We start from the raw sequence: 20,634 nt of genomic DNA on the forward strand, positions 1-20,634 counted from the left end.
TCCCCAACCTTTTTCGTGTGGCGGGCGCTAGATGAAGGACAGTGGCGGCGGTCAAGCATCCGCCAAAATACCGCTGAAATTTGGTGACATTTTGACGGCTGCTCGACTGCCGGCCAGGACACAGGGGGATTTAGATGCCCCCACGGGTGCCATGGCACCCACGGGCACCGCGTTGGGAACCCCTGCTCTAATAGTAAACACACAGGTTCTTCGAGGTAAATGAAAGCCATCCTAAACCCATTTTGGACATCATAGATCAGATTAATCTCAGGTGAAATGCCACTAAATTAGAGTAAAGTTACATCTGGAATGAATTTGGCCCATAAGGAGAGCACACACGTCATGCACATGCCCAATATCAGTAAAACAAAAAATTAGTATTAGACTCATGATGGTTATTATCATCTATTTAGATGCCACTATAAATTTGCGATTGAACTAATACATTTAGGTGGAACCCCAAACGTTATAGAAATCCCTCCTCACCTCCAATTTCATCATACACTGGTTAGATCTTGAGACAAATTCAACATAGGGAGAATTAATTCAGAACCCAACTATGTACATAGTCTAGTGTTTTATTAATGGGACAGCAGATTGCTGCAAAGTTACCACTCTCAAACTAATATGCTAGTATGAGTTCTGTAGTGCAAAAAACATAAGCTGTTTGTCTTCATTTTTGCAGTCTATCCCCACCCTACCTATCACCTTTCATTCACTATCGTGTTGTCAACTCCTGCCTCCAACTGGCCAATGAGAAAATCTCCATTGACCACTTGCTAATTTTTCAAACCAGCATATCTGGGCTTTCACCCATGCTGTCCACTGTATTTGGAAAGAACTTCCTATAAATATCCACAAAGCTACTTTGTTAGCCTCATTCAAATCCTTCCTCAAAATTCTCCTTTGGTTGATGTATACAAAAAGGTTGACAACAGTTAGGCTGCTCATGTACTATGACCACTGCCTCTCATGCTGACTAATATCTCATTATTTCCTTGTAACTCTCATCTATCAGTATGTATTCATCTGTTGTCTCTTGTCTTATACTTATGGTATAAGCTCTTTCAGGCAGAGATTATCTTTCTGTTCTGTGTCCATACAATGCCTAGTCCAATGGGTTCTGGTCCGTGACTAATAATTTCCATGGTGCCAATGATTTCAGTTCGCCAAGTAAATGAACTTTAAGCCCTAGTTACTGGTCCACCTTATACCCATTTTTATAAGGATAAAGTGGTACTGTGACTTCATCCTAGATTCATCTCTAAAATTAAAGCACATATTGTCCTGCCAAGATTATTTTAATGTTCCTGTGGAATCTCTTCTCCATAAGTTTGATGCTAAATGTTCAGTGAGCTTATACTCAAAGTCCACCTATCTCTTTGTTTCTTATTTGTCTTTGTTTCTTCTAGTCATCAGGCAATGCTGTTACTACAAGAGGACCACATCTAACGATATGTTTGACTGAATTTCACATAGCTATGACCTGGCTGGTCTCACTCATGTCACGGCTCAGCTGATTTGAGCCAAGGCTGTTATTAAGGCCTGCCTAAGGGCTTTTTCCATCACTCAGCTGTAAAACAGCTCCATGCCCCTCTTTCTACCTGTTTACAAATGCACTATAGCTTGGATTTGGCCTGTGTGTGCGCACGTTGGGGTGGGGGGGGGGGGAATCTCATTTTGTACTGTACATGTTCTAAAAGCTTACAGTTAAGGCCCAGGAGCGAGAAACCTGCAAAATATATTTAGAGAAGCAGAATTACAGGTAATTTTCCCCTTTACAGCAAATTTCTATGCAACATCCACCGATATGGACATCCAAATAGGATGGAAATTGAATAAAAATATTGAAATTCCACTTAGATTATTGACCCAGGCATTAAAAAACGAATGTTATGCAGAATATATCACAGTTTTCCTGCAGAACAACACAGCAGAAGAGTGAAACTCTCTCTTTGACTTTAGGTCTTACAGAGTCAAGAACTCAAATGCACACTGGTACATAATGCTAATGTCAAATGACTCGTCCTTCACTAGTAAGTAATTCCTTAGGTTTCCACTTTCTGACTCCTTAACAGTGAAAAGAAAGAAGAAAATTATAAATGAAGACTTCAGATGACACCATTCTTTCATTACAAGAGAGTCTACTTCAAACCCTAGGGGTGAAATCTTGGATCAACTGAAGTCAATGGGGCAAGGATTTCATCCTAAATCTCTTTCCCTATGTGGGACAGTAGATTACTCGAACACACAGAATATGATGGTCAAAATTTTAAAAACTGGTTGTGAAGTTTGGCTCTTAAACTCATATTTAGGCATATAAGTGGACTGATTTTAAAAATTGCTGAGCACTTATAGAATCATGGAAGTGAAGGATTGGAAGAGATCTCTAGAGGCCTCCTAGTCGACCCTTGTGCTGAGGCAGGACCAAGTAAACGTAGACATCCCTGACAGGTGTTTCTCCAACTTGTTCTAAAAGACTTTCAGTGATGGTGATTCCACAACCTTGCTTGGAAGTCTATTACAGTGCTTAACTATCCTTATGGTTAGAAAGTTTTTCCTAATATCTAACCTAAATCTCCTTGCTGCAGATTAAACTGATTACATGTTGGAGATGGATAACATCTTGGACCTTCAGTGGACATGGAGAACAATTGGTCACCATTCTCTTTATAACACCCTTTAACATATTTGAAGACTTTTATCAGGTTCCCTCTCCTCCCTTGTCTCTTTAATATCATGGGACCAATACGGCTAACACTACACTGGATACTTTGCATTTGTCTTTATTGAATTTCATCTTGCTGATTTCAGACCAATTCTCCAATTTGTCAAGATGGTTTTGAATTCTAATCCATAGTGCTCTCAGCCCCTCCCATCTGCAAATGTTTATAAACACACTCTTCACTGCATTATCCAAGGCATTAATTAAAATATTGAATAGTATTGGACCCAGTACAGACCCCTGAAAAACTCCACTAGATATGTCCCCCCAGTTTGACAATGGACCACTGATAACTACTCTTCGAGCACGATGTTTCAACCAGTTTTGCATCTACTTTATAGCAATTTCATCCTCTAGACAATATTTCCCTAGTTTGCTTATGAGAATGTCATGTGGGACTGTGTCAAAAGCACTCCAAGAAGAACTAGGCGTATTTAATCTGCAGAAATGAAGAGTGCGGTGGGATCTGATAGCAGCCTTCAACTACCTGAATGGGGGTTCCAAAGAGGATGGAGCTAGGCTGTTCTCAGTGGTAGCAGATGATAGAACAAGGAGCAATGGTCTCAAGTTGCAGTGGGGGAGGTCTAGGTTGGATATTATGAAATACTATTTCACTAAGAGGGTGGAGAGGAAGTGGTGGAATCTCCATCCTTAGAGGTTTTTAAGGCCTGGCTTGACAAAGCCCTGGCTGGGATGATTTAGTTGGTGTTGGTCCTGTTGTTAGCAGGGGGCTGGACTAGATGACCTCCTGAGGTCTCTTCCAACCCTAATCTTCTATGATTCTATGAAAGATATTACCTCATCCACCTTGTCCCTCTAATGGGAGAAGCAGACAGTTATGACAAATCTAAACAAAGGAATAAAGATGAGCAGAGCGCATCTCATTAAAGTATGTGAACTGGATGCATTATATCAAGGTGCTAAGTTTAACGATGCTGTCAATTAAAGAGAGGAAGCAATTGCTATAAACTAAACAAACTAAACTACAATTAAAGTATAGCATTGCAGATATATAACTAACCACTCTGAAAACAGCCTTATGCCAACATGCCTACACATATCTAATTAAAATACTGCCTTAATTAAGTACTTATAATTTATCTGTTTTCAGCCCTTGAGGAGGAAGGATATTAACAGCTTTGGAGGAAGACTGCTTTGCCAAAGCTGCAACCATATGGCAGCAAACAGAGAAAAGGGCCTGCCCAACAAGTCTTCCTTCGTACAAAGAAAGTTTGATATCTTTTAAGCCAAATTCTAGCAGAATTTACAAGCAGAAGCACCCTGAAGGAGGGGAAGATTCCATGTTTGAGTATTGGTATCCCGTCATTTAGCATGTGCACAACAGATGGGGGAAGAAGAGGAAGCTGGACTCCCAGCTTCTGGGAAGCATGGGTCTCAAAAGCTCATCTACAGGCTATAGTCTTATAGAATGTAGCATGAGCTCTTCTTGCTCTCATTCACCTTCTTTGGCCATGTCCCAGCCTCACACTCCATTCCTTCCCAATGGGAGAACCTAGTGCTGCTATCTTCACTTTACTCTCCCACTCCTTGTGCTCAAAAATGTGTTTGGTCCCTGCAGAGTGAAAAGGTGGCTTGTTGCAATCTTTCCTCACCTGCAACACACCATTTGACTAGGAGCAACCCAGATTTTAAAAAAGAATAGTGTGTGCTATTCTAAACACCCACAGCCTAACTCCGGCAGGTGCAAAAGGTAGTGGGGAAATGTGGCTATGGATATGCCTTTCTGCAGTAAGGAGCACCACCTAGCATATTAGCCAGCCAAGCAGTTTAATGCTCAAGGGGAAGATGCCTCTTGTATGGATACATGGAATGTGAGAGAGAGGCTTCCTGCACCATTTCACACCTTTTTTCAGTACATCTAGGCAGGAGCAAACACAATAACACTTATAGTTATTAAACTGAAAATGAACCACAACCTCTGGGATCTATTCTACACACGTAGGTCCCTCAAATGTCCAAGTGGACCCCAAGATGATTGTGATTTTGGAAGTGAAAAAAGAATTTGAAGAGCAACTAACAAAAGACACAAAATTAACAGACAATTTTTTGGAGTATATTAGAAGCAAGAAGCCTGCCAAACACTCAGTGGGGCCACTGGAGAACTGAGGTGCTAAAGGAACACTCAGGGAACACAAGGCTGTGGCAGAGAAGCTAGATGAATTCTTTGAATTGGTCTTCATTACAGAGGATGTGAGGAAGAATCTCACGCCTGAGCCATTCTTTTTAAGTGACAAATCCAAGGAACTGTCCCAGATTGAGGTATAGAGGAGGTTTTGGAACAAACCAATAAATAAAACCGTAATAATTCAGCAGGACCAGATGGTATTCACCCAAGAGTTCTGAAAGAACTGAAATATGAAATTTCAGAACTGCTAACTATAGTATGTAACCTATTGCTTAAATCAGCCTCTGTATCAGATGACTATCGGACAGGTAATGTGATGCTGATTTGTAAAAAAGGCAGTCTTTCTAATTACAGGCTGATAAGTCTAACTTGAGAACCAGTCAAGTTGGTTGAAACTATAGTAAAGAACAGAATTATCAGATACATACATAAACATTACATGTTGGGGGAGGCAACATGGCATTTGTAAAGGAAAATCATGCCTCACCAATCTATTAGAATTCTTTGAGGGGATCATCAAGCATGTGGACATGGGCGATCCAGTGGACATAGCATATTTCAACTTTCAGAAAAACTTTGATCAGGTCCCTCACCAAAGCCTCTTAAGTGAAGTAAGCAGTCATGGGATAAGAGGGAAGGTCCTCTCATGGATCAATAACTGGTTAAAAGATAGGAAACAAAGGGTAGGAATAAATGGTCAGTTTTCAGAGTGGAGAGTGGTAAATAGTAGGGACCCCCAAGGATCCGTACTGGGAACGGTGCTGTTCAACATATTCATAAAAGATCTGAAAAAGGGGTGAACAATGAGATGGAAAAGTTGGTAGTTTATACAATATTATGCAAGATAGATAAGTCCAAAGCAGACCACAAAGAGTTACAATGGGATATCACAAAACTGGGTGACTGGGCAACACAAAGACAGATAAAATACAATGTTGATAAATGAAAAGTAATGCATATTAGAAAACATAATCTCAACTATCCATATAAAATGAAGAAAGACATTTTGGAGTCATCGTGGATAGTTCTCTGAAAACATCTGCTCAATGTGCAGTTATAGTAAAAAAAAAGCAAACAGAATGTTATGAAGCATTAGGAAAGGGATAAATATTAAGATGGAAAATATCATAATGCCACTAGATAAATCCATGGTACACCCAGACCTTGAATACTGCATGTAGTTCTGGTTGCTCCATCTCAAAAAAAGATATAGTAGAAGTGGGAAAAAAACAGAGAAAGGCAACAAAAATGATTACTGGTATGGAAAGCTTCCATATGAGGAAAGATTAAAAAGGCTGGGATTGGTCACCTTAGAAAAGAGACGACTAATGGGGGATATGATAGAGATCTATAAAATTATGAATGGTGTGAAGAAAGTGAATAGAGAAATGTTATTTACCCCTTTCACCTAACACAAGAACCAGGAGTCACCCAAATGAAAATAATAGGCAACAGGTTTAAAACAAACAGAAGGAAGTACTTCTTCACACAACATAGTCAACCTGTGGAACTCAGTGCCAGGGGATGTTCTGAAGGCCAAAACCATAACTGAGTTTAAAAAAATAGATAAGTTCATGGAGGATAGGTCCATCAATGGTTATTAGCCAAGATGGTCAGGGACGTAACCACGTGCTCTGCATGTCCCCAAATCTCAGATTGCCAGAAACTGGGATTGGATGGCAGGGGATGATTACTTTATAAATTGCCCTGTTCTGTTCCTTCCCTCTGAAGCATCTGGCACCAGACACTGTTGGAAGACAGGATACTAGGTTATATGGACCAATGATCTGACCCACTATGGCTTTTCTTATGTTCTTCAAACTCGCTTTGATGTGGAACCATCCAGGATTAGCCTAACTCATCACCCATTTAAATACTAGATCCCTGAAGCATTCTAATTTCTAGTACGATGTACTTCCTATTCCTTGTGTTCAAGAGTCATTTCTCCCCAAAGTGGCTAAGTCTTTTAGTTATTCCCTTTCAAGTAACTTTCAGAAATAAACAAATCTGAGCCCCATATCTCTGCATTGTTGCAGCGCAACCATGAGTCTCTCATTAATCTGGAAACACTACTTTGCACTCCTTGAAAGAAAAAAATACTTAGAAAAATGTGCTTATAATCCGGCAAACGAAAATGTGAATTTGAACCTTATTATTAATTATTATTATTTTACAAGGAAGTGCAGATGGTTGATATTTCAGCTTATTTGCTTTTCTAAAGACTTGCAGGATGCATATTACTAATCAAATTTAAGTATCTTGTCTGCCAAAAATAAAAAAAAACCCAGTTGTTTAGTTGATTAAACTCCACCTCTAGATTGGCAGCAGTTAACTCACGTTTTCATAACGATCATCACAGTGCAGATTTATATTTAGCCATTCTATTATTAATGCACGTCATATATTTCATACACAAAAAATATCATTCAATGATACTGAGATACTATGCAATATCGAAAACCTTTTCATACTTGTTAAACCAAGTGTATGTGTGTGTAAATTTCCTTTAACTGCTGTCTCTACTAATATATGTTGAAAATACCACAGCATACTAATAAATGAAGACAAATAAAAATGAAGTGTATCATTTCATATTACATTTCAGAGTGTATATTATTTGAATGTTTATTGATTGTTAAATTACATTACTATATAAGAAAACTGATGTTTTCTGAAAATGATATGAAATAACGTAACCACTTTCAAACAAATGAACGTAACATTCGCAGAAATCTTTCTGACTTCTACAGTGAACTCTAAATAGTAATTCACCATTTTCAGTCTGCATCTCTATAACTCTCTTACAAAGACATTTAAATAAAACTACAGGAGATTTGATATATCTATGCAATTTAGAAAATTAACTATTTTAAAATATGAGATTATATAAAACAATTGTCACTTAATATTACATTAATTTTCCTATATAAGTATAGGCTTAAGCCTCATGAGCGGTTGAGCTGTGTTCAGTGCAGGATCTGGGAGGGGGAGAGGAAAGACATGATGGCTTTCTTCTACCTTTGTGCATGACTTGAATTTGGGTCTCCTACAACATTGTAGGTGAGTGCCCTAACTACAAAGCTATAGAGTCATATTTCCACACTCTATCCACTGCTGTAAAGCTTACAAGGAAAGCAGCTGCAACAACACCTCTTCCCCTAACTGTGTTGTGAATTCTTTGCTTTGTTCCTGTCAAAACAAGAAAATCTAAATTAGTTTTTGGGGTCAAAACAAAACATTTAATTTTGACATTACTGAAAAAAATTGACTTTTTTAGTTCAGCTCAAACATCTGGCAAACTTGACAGTAATTTGCTAAAAGTTTCAGTCAACCTGAAACTGCATTGTTTGATGAATAAATTATTTGTCTGAAAAATTTCACTCATCTCTAATTATTTATTATTTGTATTACTGTAATGCCTAGTAGCCCCAGCCACAGACCAGGACCTTGTTGCAATCAGGGCTACACAAAACAGAGCAAAGACACAGGCCAAAATAGAAGATACTGCTAGCATTCACATTAAATCTCATTCAGATATAATAGTTTTAAAAGATGCAATCATATCAACTATAAATAAATAAATAATAAAATAAGTGAAAGAAAGAAAGATAAATAGATAGATCTTGGAAATGTTAGAGTATGTAATAAGAATTGTTTAATATCACTGAGCTCTTGCTGCTTCTTTATATGCTTTTTGGATATACAAGATGATTCTGTGATGAGTTCTCCCTGCTAAACTAGTTTTTTCCCTTTACTCCTTTTTCAGATGGCTTTCTCCCTGCATGCATTCTTTGAAGCATGACACTAAAAGCCATCTGTTTGATTTTAGAGGAGTTTCTGTCTTGTACACTGGTATTTCTTGAAAAGGTGCCATTATCACAGCCTTCTAAGATACAGGTAAATCAAACAATGTTCTTTCTGTGTATGTGTTTTAAAAAGTGTAACTTTATCTAGCTGAAGTCTTTTTCAAATTTAGTATGTAAGGAAAGGTGAATTCAAACTGGAGCAGGTGCAGGGAAAGGCTTCTAGGATGGTCCGAGGAATGGAAAACCTACCTCATGAGAGGAGACTCAAAGAACTTGACTTGTGTAGCCTAACCAAAAGAAGGGTGAGGGGAGAAATGATCCCTCTTTATAAACATAGAGGGATAATACCAGGGAGGGAGAGTAGTTATTTAAGCTCCAGTGCTGACACAAGAACAAATAGATATTAACTAGCCATTAACAAATTTAGGCTTGAAATTAGACAAAGATTTCTAAATGTCAGAGGAGTAAAGTTCTGGAATAGCCTTCCATGGGGAGCAGTGGGAGCAAAAAACCTACCTGGCTTCAAGACTGAGTATGATAAGTTTATGGAGGTGATGGTATGATGAAACTGCCTATGACATGTAGCTGATCTGCGACTGCTAAAAGCTGGTGATGGGACATTAGGTGGAGAAAGCTCTGAGTTACTACAGAGAATTCTTATAAAGTGAAAACTGTAATGGTGATGCTGTTTGTAGCAAGCTCTGAAAGAGACTGGCACTTCTTTAAAGGGAGCTTTGTTTGCATTAAAAATGATTAGATAAGAAAAATATAGTCTTTGTTCATTTGTATACTTCTGATTCTTCGCTGATGGTGGAATTATATAATGGAGCTCAGCTGAACTTACACTGATAAAGAAAAGGTGGTATAGGAAAAGCTGAGATGTCAGCCAGCTGCAAACTGACAGGAAGGAGGCTCTTTTGGAACAGAAGAGTGAAAAACACAGTCAATCTCCTGCTAGTTGAAAGGGCTGGAGAACCAAACGTCACATGTGAGTGTCAGGAAAGAGTATGGAAAATAATGGCCCCTGATAAGGCATAAAGCACATGTGCTCAATGGCTAGAATTATTGGGAGGCTTACCTGACACAATTTAAAAAAAAAAGTCACAGGGAAAATGAACATCTGGTCACAAGAAGTGATGGGGATTTATCTGCATATAACGAAGCTATGTAACCTTACGTGCCTTTTAGCATTTCTTTTGTTGTTCCCTTTTCCCTAGCCCTCACCCCCCACCCCTTTTCTTGCATTTCTTCATATTGAAGCTCTGATTTTGGTTGATGTCTCTGAGTGCTACTATAGTCCAAACTAATAACAATCATTGTCATCCTGGCTGGAGAAGCCTTACCATGGCTTAGGAAACAATTCACTGCCTAGAGGTCCTCTCTCCATAATTCTGCTTCAGAGCAGTACAAATTCTAGAAAGTCAGCACAACATGCTTTTTCAGTCTCTCTTAATTTCACCTTCCTGGTTTTTCCACCATGCTGATCATTCTCTTCCAGAAACAAATCTGCATGTGCCATGTACTTCTTTGTAACCATATTTGCATTCAAGTCTGTTATTTCCCCAGATTTTTCCCAGATTTCCTTTTTACCAACTAGCAATTACTTCTGCCTAATTAATAAGATGCATAGTCTCCTCTAGTATAGACACCAGTATTGCTCCATGAAAAAGCTAGCTATTGGAATACTCTGGTTTATTTATTTTACCTAAATGATAAAATGCATAACCCCTGCCCAACATGGTGGCTATGACTGAGATACCTCAGGTTTGTCTATACTAGGAAAAGTTTGAAAAATTTCCCACAGTTGCTAACACCAGTCTCTGACTGTCAGCACAAGCTGTCAGCACCATTTTCGGCAGTGTCAAAGATTTGCTTCAAGCAGGGTTAGATAACATGGTGCTTAAAACAGTGTCACCAGCTGGTGGGCTGTCTACAGTAGGGATCCCAACATTAACAACAAAGATTCATCTGAATGAGTTTTAAAATTTTTCCCTATTGAAGACAATATCTTTTCCCTATCGAAGACAACTTTTTCTCTGCTAAGGTTTCAAAACAACATTAATGATTCCAATATGCCTTTTACAGTGATGATTCTAGAATAGCTTGCATACTGCATCTGTGAAAGTGAATGAAATTAATTCTGTCCATTGGTATTAAAATAAATATAAGGTGATTTCAAAATATTGTGTTACTTTGCAGAATTCTATCACCAATCTTCCTAGGTGTCCTAAAAGCAAGCCTATTAAGTAATATTTAGAAAAGAAAAGAAAGATTTTCTTTCTTACCCGCAGTATCATCATTCATCTCCTCTAGCCCAGTGTTAATTCCAGCATCTATGGAACTCATTATTTTATCAATCTGCAAAAAAGAAAGCAGGAAAAATATCTCGAACTCAATGATTGTAATTTATTACATTTTTTCAAGTGGAGAAACTAGGGCATTATTATTGTTATAAAAACAATAATACAATCAAGAAGATTCAAAGAAAAATGTAAAGGCCAGCTTCTCCAAAGTTGAATTTTTATTTTTCCTTTTTCTTTTCCTATTCACAAACTCCTATTCACATATTACTGTATCAGTATACTTTCAATTACTTTGTCATACTTTAGATGTATGTAATATAAATAATGAAAAAGTTAAGATATATAAATGGTGACAATTTAGCATAACAAACAGAAGGCTAACAGGTGAATTGATCACAGTTTGTAAGTTTATAAGAACAAAAATTTGATAATAGAATCCTCAGTGTAGCAGACAAAGGTATAACAAGATCCAGTTCAGACTGGAAATAAAGACACAAATTTTGAGCAGTGAGAAAAATTAACCATTTGGATCAACTTTCCTAGATGGATTCTCCATCACTAGCAATTTTTAAATCAAGGTTGGATGTTTTTCTAAAAAATATGCTTGAATTTGTTGAGGAATTAATTCAGGGAAGTTCTATGAACTGTGTTATACAGGAGGTCAGACTAGATGAACCCAATAGCCCCTTTTGCCTTTATAATCTATAAAATAGGAACTTAATTTATAGGCTGCAATGAAGCACTGACTTGTTTGATGATGTTTGTAAGCCATTAGTGGACTATATAAACAGCAATGCTAGTTGTTCGTCCAGGACACCCATTATAGGCTATTGGCTCCTCAGCTGTCACCTCTCCTGCGTGGAGACCTGCCTCTCTTTCCCACTTCACTGTGGCTTTTCCAGACTATATGGTTCCTTGCCTACACTGTGATATTCTCAGCAAGCCAGAATGCCTAAAGAGGCCAGCATCTGTGCTTTGCTTTCTCTCTGAAGGCTTATGAACAGTGTAATTGACAGTGGTTATAAATCACCTCATGGACCTGTACAAATAAGCACAGGTATTCTTAAGGTAAAAAGCATTACACAGAAAACATAAAAACAAACAAAAAAAATCCCTGGCCCACAATGATATGTAAACTTAATACAGTAAGATCTCCCAAAGATATTGCAGGAAATTGACATATCTGTCACACTAATGGATAGAGATATTGGTTTGGGTTTTTAAGCACCACCTTGCTTGTTCATTTAAAATTGTAGGGTAATTTTCTGAATCCTCTATTTATTTGTTTGTTTGTTTTTCCAGCCTACTGATGGAAAATATAATTGTGCCTACTGTGGTGTGATATGAGTTGTGGGGCCATATTGCATTCCTCGCAAGATGCCTTTGCACATTTGTTAATTTGTAGGTTTTTACTAGTTTCATAGATTCCAAGGCCAGAGCGACCACTGTGATCCTGTAGCCTGACCTCCTGTATAACACAAGCCATCCACAGAATTTCTCCAAAATAATTCCAAAAGCATATCATTTAGAAAAAAAATCCAGTGTTAATTTAAAAATTGCCAGTGATGGAGACTCCACTATAATCCTTGGTTAATTGTTCCACTGATTAATTACTCTCATTGTTAAAAAAATGTCTTATTTCCAGTCTCAGTTTGTGTAGGTTCAGATTTCAGCCACTGGATTGTTTTATAGATTTTTCTGCTGGACTGAAAAGCCCATTATTAAATATGTGTTCACTATGTTGGCACTTATAGACTGTAACAATCTTTTCTTTGTTAAGCTAAATAGACTGAGCTCCTTGAGTCTATCACTATAAGGTATGTTCTTTAGTCCTTTAATCATTCTGGTGACTCTCCTTTGAACTCTCTCCAATTTATCAACATCCTTCTTGAATTGTGGGCACCAGAACTGGACATAGTATTCCAGTAGCAGTCACACCAATGCTGAACACAGCAGTAAAATAACTTCTCTACTCCTATGTGAAATTCCCCTATTTTTGCATCCAATTATTGCATTAGCTCTTTGGGCCACAGGGTTGCACTGGGAGCTCATGTTCAGCTGATTATCCACCATAACCTCAAAAAAATTTTCAGAGACACTGTTCTCCAGAATAGAGTCCCCTATCCTGTAAATATGGCCTACATTCTTTGTTCCTACATGTATACATTCAGTGGTATTAAAGCACACCTTGTTTGCTTGTGCCCAATTTACCAAGCAATCCAGATCACTATGTACAAGTGACCTGTCATCTTTATTATTTACCACTCCCCAATTTTTTTTTCATCTGCAAATCTTATCAGTGATGATTTTATATTTTCTTTCATATCATTGATAAAAATGTTAAAGGGCATAGAGCCAAGACCAAGTCCCCACTAGAAACACGCCCACTAAATGACATTTTGAGATCTATCAGTTAGCCAGCTTTTAATCCATTTAATGTGTTCCACTTTAATTTTAAATTGTTGTCATTTTAAAAACAAAATGTCAAACCCCTTACAGAAGTATATTACATCAACATTATTACCTGTCTCAACCACACTTGTAATCTCATTAAAAAAAGAGACATCAAGTTAGTTTGACAGGATCTATTTTTAATAAACCCATGTTGATTTTGATTAACCATATACCCTCCTTGAATTCTTTATTAATTTAATTCTATATTCTTCCCCCTGCCCCCTTCCAAGAAAGACCATAAAACAAAAAAGTGGGCCCAAGGGCTGGCATGGTACAATAAGTGAGAAAGCATGATGACAATAAGTAAAAAGTGTTTGGAAATAGAATAATTTTTGTTTGTTTGCTCATAGGAAAGAAGAGTTCTACTTTTTCCTATGTGATAATACCACTGACAGGAGAAAAATCAGAGAGATGATATAAAAATCCCAGCATCTGCAATTTTAGAACCACTAAACAATTTTTGGTAAATGAAGTTTTCATTTTTAAAGGGTCAAATTTTGATCTCAGTAATGTCATGATTTCCCTAAAATGTATACCCATGACTGAGATTATAATGCAACTCTAAGCATCTTTTCACTGAGAAGATATAGCCTTCACAATTCAAGCCACCTTGCTGAGACCCTATTAAATCAGCTGTAAAAGTGACCTGCAATAACCTTTTAAAAATTGAGGGAGGTTTTGAGACAAAAGGAGCGTGTGAAAGTTTTGGGGTTATTTTCAATTTTTTTCTGCCTTTTAAATATTTTTAAATACCCTGGAGCTTGTCTCCACTGGAGTTAGTTCAGGTAGTAGCATTACAGTGCAAACAGTGAGGGTAGATGGTAGAGGTGCACTGGTGTAAAAAATGACTTGCACCAGAAAATGGCTTAGCTCAGTTTCAAACCCTTGTATGCAAAAGAAGCAAACAAACAAACCAAGCAAACAAAACCTAAATGTAGACAAGCTTTAGAATATCAGTCTCTGTTGTCCTTGGTTTTACTAGAGAAGCTAATGGGTATCTCGAGGGTATGCACTGTTAGTCTTTACATTTCAATTGAAAGGAAGAGGTGGCATAACTAACTAAAATGTTCTCTCTCTCTGTTAGTCAGTCATTGACATCAAATAGGTGATAACATTATTTTTAAAAGAATCTTCAAACAGGGGCTAAAAGGCCTTCCCCTCTCAACTGCTCAGTTTTCACCCTCTTGAATCTTGCAATATCATCACTTTACTAGTCACTAGAGAATCTTCCAGGAAAGATAGGACATACATTTCTAATTTTGAAAAACAAGTGTAAAAAATAAACCAAACCAAACCCCCAAACCCCTCCACACCTTTCATGCCTTCTTTATAGGTCATGACATGGGGGGTGTATGTCTGGGGAGAGATACTACTCTTAAAGAAAGGCGACTGCAGCTACACAACAGTTGCAAAATTTCAAATGTCCCCCTCTCCCAACTCATTCACGACAATAAGATGGGAACTTCAGTGTCTACTGGGGACAATTTAATGCTTAACACTTGGCACAGCAATAAGGAAAAAACTGAATTAGTGTATAGACGCTATAAAAATATTGAAAACTTTAAACCAAATTCTGAAACTACAGCAAAATGTCCTTCAAACGCACCACAAAAGCAGCAATAATGTGTACCCACATCCCAAATCAAAACAGCCCTAGGAACAGCTCTCCTCCAACACCCACTCATTCCTGTGAGGACCAGGAATATATGAAGTGCTGTGTACAAGGGTGATCGACTGTCAGAGGATGTGTTATGTCGCAAGGGCTTGTGGAAACTCAACATGTTTTGTTCCACTTAAAGTACGATCTACAGATTTTTCATATCTGCCATTTTCTATTGTCCCTTGTGGGCATTAACTGGTGCCCTAAAGGGGCTAATGGAAATAATCAACAAGCATAGAAATAGCAAGGAGGAGCAGCAATGTGAAGGTATTTTATCAGGTTTATAAACTCCAGTAGTGAAGAGGTTTAGTAGGATAAAATATATGCTTTCTCCTGAACATCACAGAAAGTTACAGGATTACTTCTGGTTGACTTAATTTCCTATGGAAACAACAGACTTCGCTAAGCGTTTGGCACTGAGAGCAAAAGTGCATTCCATTTTGTCCCAGCTGTCAAACCACTAAGTATTACCACATGATACACATTCCCTGAGGATTTGTTTTTGGGCATATTCACTTAATAATTTCTTCCCCCAGTAACTTTGATAAGAGAATAGTTTCTTCACAATTTTATGCATTTGTTTGTGTGTAAAGTGACCAAAGACTTACTTCTTCCCATTCTGAAGTGAAGGATGGTGTTCTTTCAGAATTTCCTTTAGAATTTTGTTGGCTTTGTGTGGGTTCACTCCAGTTGCTTCCTGATTTTTTCCCATTAGGTGGGTAGGAGATGAGATTAGAGTCAGACTTCGAAACATTTTTGGATAAATGCATTTCAAGCAGTGTCTTTGGCAAAGATCGAATCCTCCCAAGTGTGCATGCTCGCTCCACAAATCCCCCAGTAGTAATAATCCATTGCTCGCCTATTCTTGTTTTTGGGCCAACCAATGTATGATTTTCTAATGGATTAATTTTAGTATGAAATATGGTTCTGTTTACAACTTGTGGTTTTTTTTTCTTAGCTGGAGCATCAGGGTTGTTTTCCTGCTGTAGCTGTCTCTGTTGTACTGTGTTCTTGTTTAAACTGCTTTCCTGCGGATCGCTGCAATGGTTTGCTTTACCATACAGTTGAAATGGATTTTCAGGTGGGTCACATGCAGGTGAAGACCCATGAAGTAGACCAGCAAATTGCTCAGCAGGGTGTCCTTTGGGAAGCTTGTTTTCAGTGGATGTTTCTTGCTGACAAAGATTCTCTGCAAAATAGTAAGGGTTTTTTGTTTATAATTTGCATCAAATACCTTTAAAATCATACTGGTCTGAACACAGGAACATTTTTTGTATGCTCTTTAGTACTTAAATATGTATGGAAACAGAAGCTTGATATTTCCTATCACAGCATCATGCACTGGTTTATTATTAATCTGTTAGAAAGTTGCACTTTGTTTTTTTCTTGATAAATTTAATTAACTGGTCTGCTTTGGTTGGAAAATAAACACGAGCACTTTGGGAGCACTGTAAATAACAGCTAGTAGAAAGGGGAATTGTTAAGATACTAATGGTCATTTTAATCTATTAACTTGATGGTTTCTCTAAATTTGCTGTTGAGAAGAAATAGGTACAAATGATACAATCTGGTATAAACTAAATTATTTGTGTACACTTTTACGTGGTAAAATGCATGTGCAACTATGATTGACACAGATATTGTACTGTCAATAATTACTCTTTCTACAGCCTAGTTAATAACTTTGCATCTAAACTAGGATTCATTTTTCCTGACAACAGCAAAAGAACAGTTCTGGATTTTGTTTTTATTTCTTGCAAATTTGCAAAAAGAGTTTCAAAGTAACAGCAGCCATTGTAAAAAAAGAATAGGAAATCAAATACATTTTATTGTCTCCAAAATATCCCATGTCTCTTCTCTTTTAAAAATAAGCTTTCTGTATGATTTAGTACAAAACATACTTTTTTAGCAACCACTAGGAATGTATTTGCCCTTGTAAACCTGTATCTATGCAGGCCAAGAGAAAGGATTGAGGGCTTCTTCACACACAAAAGTTGTACTGCATTCACTATACTGGTAAAGTTAAAGCAGTACCACCCCCCTTAGTACGGATGCAGTTATAGCAGTGAAAGGTGCACCTTATTACTGGTGCTTTTATAGCAGCATAACTGTGGCTACACTAAGGTTGTACCTGTATAACTAATTCAGTTAAAAAACAAACCAAATATCACATCTCTAATGGAAATAATTGTATCAGCGTAAAAACTATGTAAAAACCTTAAAAGTAAATTTGATTTTGCACATAGTGAAGCTATCAGAAGGAATAAAATTTATCACCATATCATAAATTGCAAGAAAGTCGATCAGTTTCCTACAATTTGCTTAAACTTGTCATAAACCATGGTTCTCAAACTATGGTCCATAGAAACCTTCCTGATGGTCTATAAAATGAAACAAAATGAGAGAAACAAGCAGTGGGAGATCTAGAGAGCTGGGAGAGGAGATTGAACACAAGAGGCCCTCTTCTTTCACTGGTCAATAGTTTGTAAAAACTGGAGAACTACTCTTTCAAGCACATTGCTTAACACTATTGCACAATACTAAGCAGAACTAGAAAGAATGTAGAACCCTGTTAAAGAAAAAGAGTCTTTATCTTCTTTGAAAAACAGATGCCTAAAATATATCTGTTAGGCAGACCTGAGCATTTTGGAACAGAGAAGTTGTAGGATGTTATGGCAAAGAAGTGGACGTGGGATGTGATAGAGTTTGCAGAATCAGTGACATCAGGAAGGCTGTTTTGGGGGATAAAAAAGAGAGCAAACCCCTTATTTTCTTTCAACTTTTGAAAGTCGCTGAGTGAGTTCTGTGGAGGTGTCACCTGGAGAGTATATTCAGAAGGTGGCAGTTGTATATAAGAAGACTTACTTGACTCTGCTGAGAGAACAGGAACACTCTGACTGTGCATCTAATAACCATGACAGTGAGATCTCTCTCTCTGGTTGTGTCTAATTTACTTAGAAGTGTTAGTTGGTAGTTTGCCTTTTCTTTTTTTAGGCATTTTCCTTTCTATAGTTTGCTTTAAATAGAATATTCTAATAGTTTGTTGTATGCAATCCTTTCTTTTCCCTGTTTTGAGTTGAACACTGAATATTCTCTAAATAAATCATATATATATATATATATATATATTTATTTATTTGCTTGGTTTTATTACTGGTCACTCTGAGGGTTTTTAGTGTAAGGGACCTGGTCGTAGGTGGTCTGGCCTAGCAGTCACAGCTGGACTGTGGTCTGCATGTTAGAGAGAGTAATTGGTGAGCAGGGGTTGGAGGAATCACTAGAGCTGGATTCAATAAGCAAGAGTCATGGTCAAAGTCAGGCTGGTGTAGGAGACCAGAGATCAAAGGTAGTATGAGGCTGAGATCAGAAGCCAGAGACCAAGAGACAAGGTGAGGTCTGGACTCACAGCAGGCCCAAAGTCTGTGTGGTTGCCCAGACAACTTCATGGGCACACTCCAGGGTTAAATAGGGCACTTGGCCAATCAGAGGCTCACAGGGTTCTGTTACTCTGGATCTCTTGGGCTTACTGTGGTGCCTACTCTTTACAATACTCACTGTCTGCAGCTTGGTATGGCCATGTGGGGGCACTGTGGGACTATCAGCTGTCCCAGGCTCGCCAGACCAAGGTTCTAATCCCTGCATCCTTGTTACACACCTCTTTGGGGGCACCCTTCCTCTCGGTGGGTGCTGCGCCTGGTTTATTTGTGTGGCTGGACTTCAGTTGCATCCAGCCTCCACCTTCTGGGGATTCATCTTGACACTCTTTGGGGAAAAGATGTAACCCAAGAATTCTGTCCATTATCTTTCCAGGATGGAATGAACATCGTAACAATGCTGCTCAGGATTATCTGAAAAGACAAGTATGTCATCAAGATATCTGATTACATGCTAGTCAAGGATGTCTCTAATTAAGTTATTCATGAAGTGTTGAAAGATTGTAGGAGTGTTGGTCAGCCGGAATGGCATAACTCAATTTTTGAAGTGCCAAGCGGGTTTGAAAGGCAGTCTTCCATTTGTCACCTGCCCTGATGCGCACTAGGTTATAAGTGTCCCATGGGTCCAGTTTGGTGAAAATTCTGGCAGATCAGAAACTCCAAGATCATGTGGAGAGTATACCTGTTTCAGACCGTCACCAGGCTTAGGACCTGATATTCTATGCAAAGCATAGCGTCTCATCCTTTTTCTTAACGAAAAGAACTGGAGTCCCTGCTAAGGAGATGGCGTGCCAGCTGAAGTCCTAGGCCAGGTTTTCCTGGATGCACACATGAAGGGCTCCTAACTTGGGCTTGGACATTACATAGATCCATCCATAAGGGACCTTCACCCGGGGTTCCAGGTCTATGGGGCAGTCATAGTCCCTGTGTGGAGGTAGTGTGTCTGCGTTCTTCTTTCCTAAAACGTCCACATAATCCCCATACTTTTCAGGGAGATGGGGCCTCAGGCTTGGAAGTGACCCTTTCTTTCTAGCTGCTGCCATCTGGCATTCCCAAACAGGTGCTTTCACTTCTGACCGGCTGCAGGAGTCCTGGACTACGGGGGTGGGGCCACCTGCACTTAGGCAGGTGAGGCCACTTGGGGCAGCATTCAGAGGAGAAGCTGATCTTTTCTTACCAGGAGATGCAAGGAACCATGCTGCTCCAGCCAGGTGATGCCAAGAATTAGGGGGAAACATGGAGAATGCATCACATTGAACTGTAGTACTATTCAATAGCCCTAAATTACGGCCTCTAGAAGTAAGTATTGTTTTCTGTATCACTGGCCCCAAGGACAGGAGGGACCCCTCTATCATTTCTATGAGAACCAATGTGAGCTTTAAATGGAGGAGAATTTGTAGTGCATCTATGAAGCATCTATGAAGTTATCAATAGCCCTGAAATCAATCAGGACTCAGGGGAGGGGAATTGGCTTGGCCTCATCCATGGTACATAATCCTATGCCTACTTGGAAGCGTGTGGAGGACTTGCATGTCCTATACTGGATTTCTCTTGAGGGCTGGGGGTGGTTTCAGTGCATAGTGCCATGGTGGTGGGCAGATTATACCTGCCATATATCCTGGGCTCACTCATTTCCTGATTGTTTGCAGGTCAAGGTCCACGACAGGCATGAGCTGAGGGCATGTTCTGGTGCTCTGCAATTTAAAAAAAACAAACAAAAAAACCCACCGTTCCTTTTCTTCCAGGATCTAATGTCGGTGGACCAGATCAACCTATAGCAGTTCATGGTTGGACCTTGGGGTTTTTGGTGTGGGTGAAGCAGTGGCGGAATGCCCCTCCTCTCCTTCTTTCGCTCAGCCAGTTGTCATGGAGAGAGAGAGAGAGAGAGAGAGAGAGAGAGAGAGAGAGAGAGAGAGAGAGAGAGACAGAGACAGAGACAGACAGAAAGAAAGAGAGAGACAGACAGAGAAAGACAGAGACAGACAGAGAGAGAGAGAAAGAGAAACAGGCAGAGAGAGAGAGAGAGAGAGAGAGAGAGAGAGAGAGAGAGAGAGAGAGAGAGAGAGAGAGAGAGAGAGAGAGAGAGAGAGAGAGAGAGAGAGAGAG

At 38.7% G+C, this 20,634-nt stretch overlaps 1 protein-coding gene across 9 annotated transcripts in view; it reads right to left on the reverse strand.

Moving 5' to 3' along the window:
* The window catches only part of ANKS1B (ankyrin repeat and sterile alpha motif domain containing 1B), a 746,271-nt gene that overhangs the window by 320,858 nt on the left and 404,779 nt on the right, over nucleotides 1–20,634 (reverse strand). For all 9 annotated transcript variants that reach the window (XM_050934354.1, XM_050934390.1, XM_050934374.1 and 6 more), the window contains 2 exons: nucleotides 15,703–16,283; nucleotides 10,963–11,035 (listed from right to left, as the gene is read on the reverse strand). In XM_050934354.1, coding sequence (XP_050790311.1) covers nucleotides 10,963–11,035; nucleotides 15,703–16,283 — 654 coding nt within the window. The remainder of the gene's footprint in view (nucleotides 1–10,962; nucleotides 11,036–15,702; nucleotides 16,284–20,634) is intronic.

This window comes from Gopherus flavomarginatus, chromosome 1, assembly GCF_025201925.1.
Source record: "Gopherus flavomarginatus isolate rGopFla2 chromosome 1, rGopFla2.mat.asm, whole genome shotgun sequence".
Classification (NCBI taxonomy): Eukaryota; Metazoa; Chordata; order Testudines; family Testudinidae; genus Gopherus; species Gopherus flavomarginatus.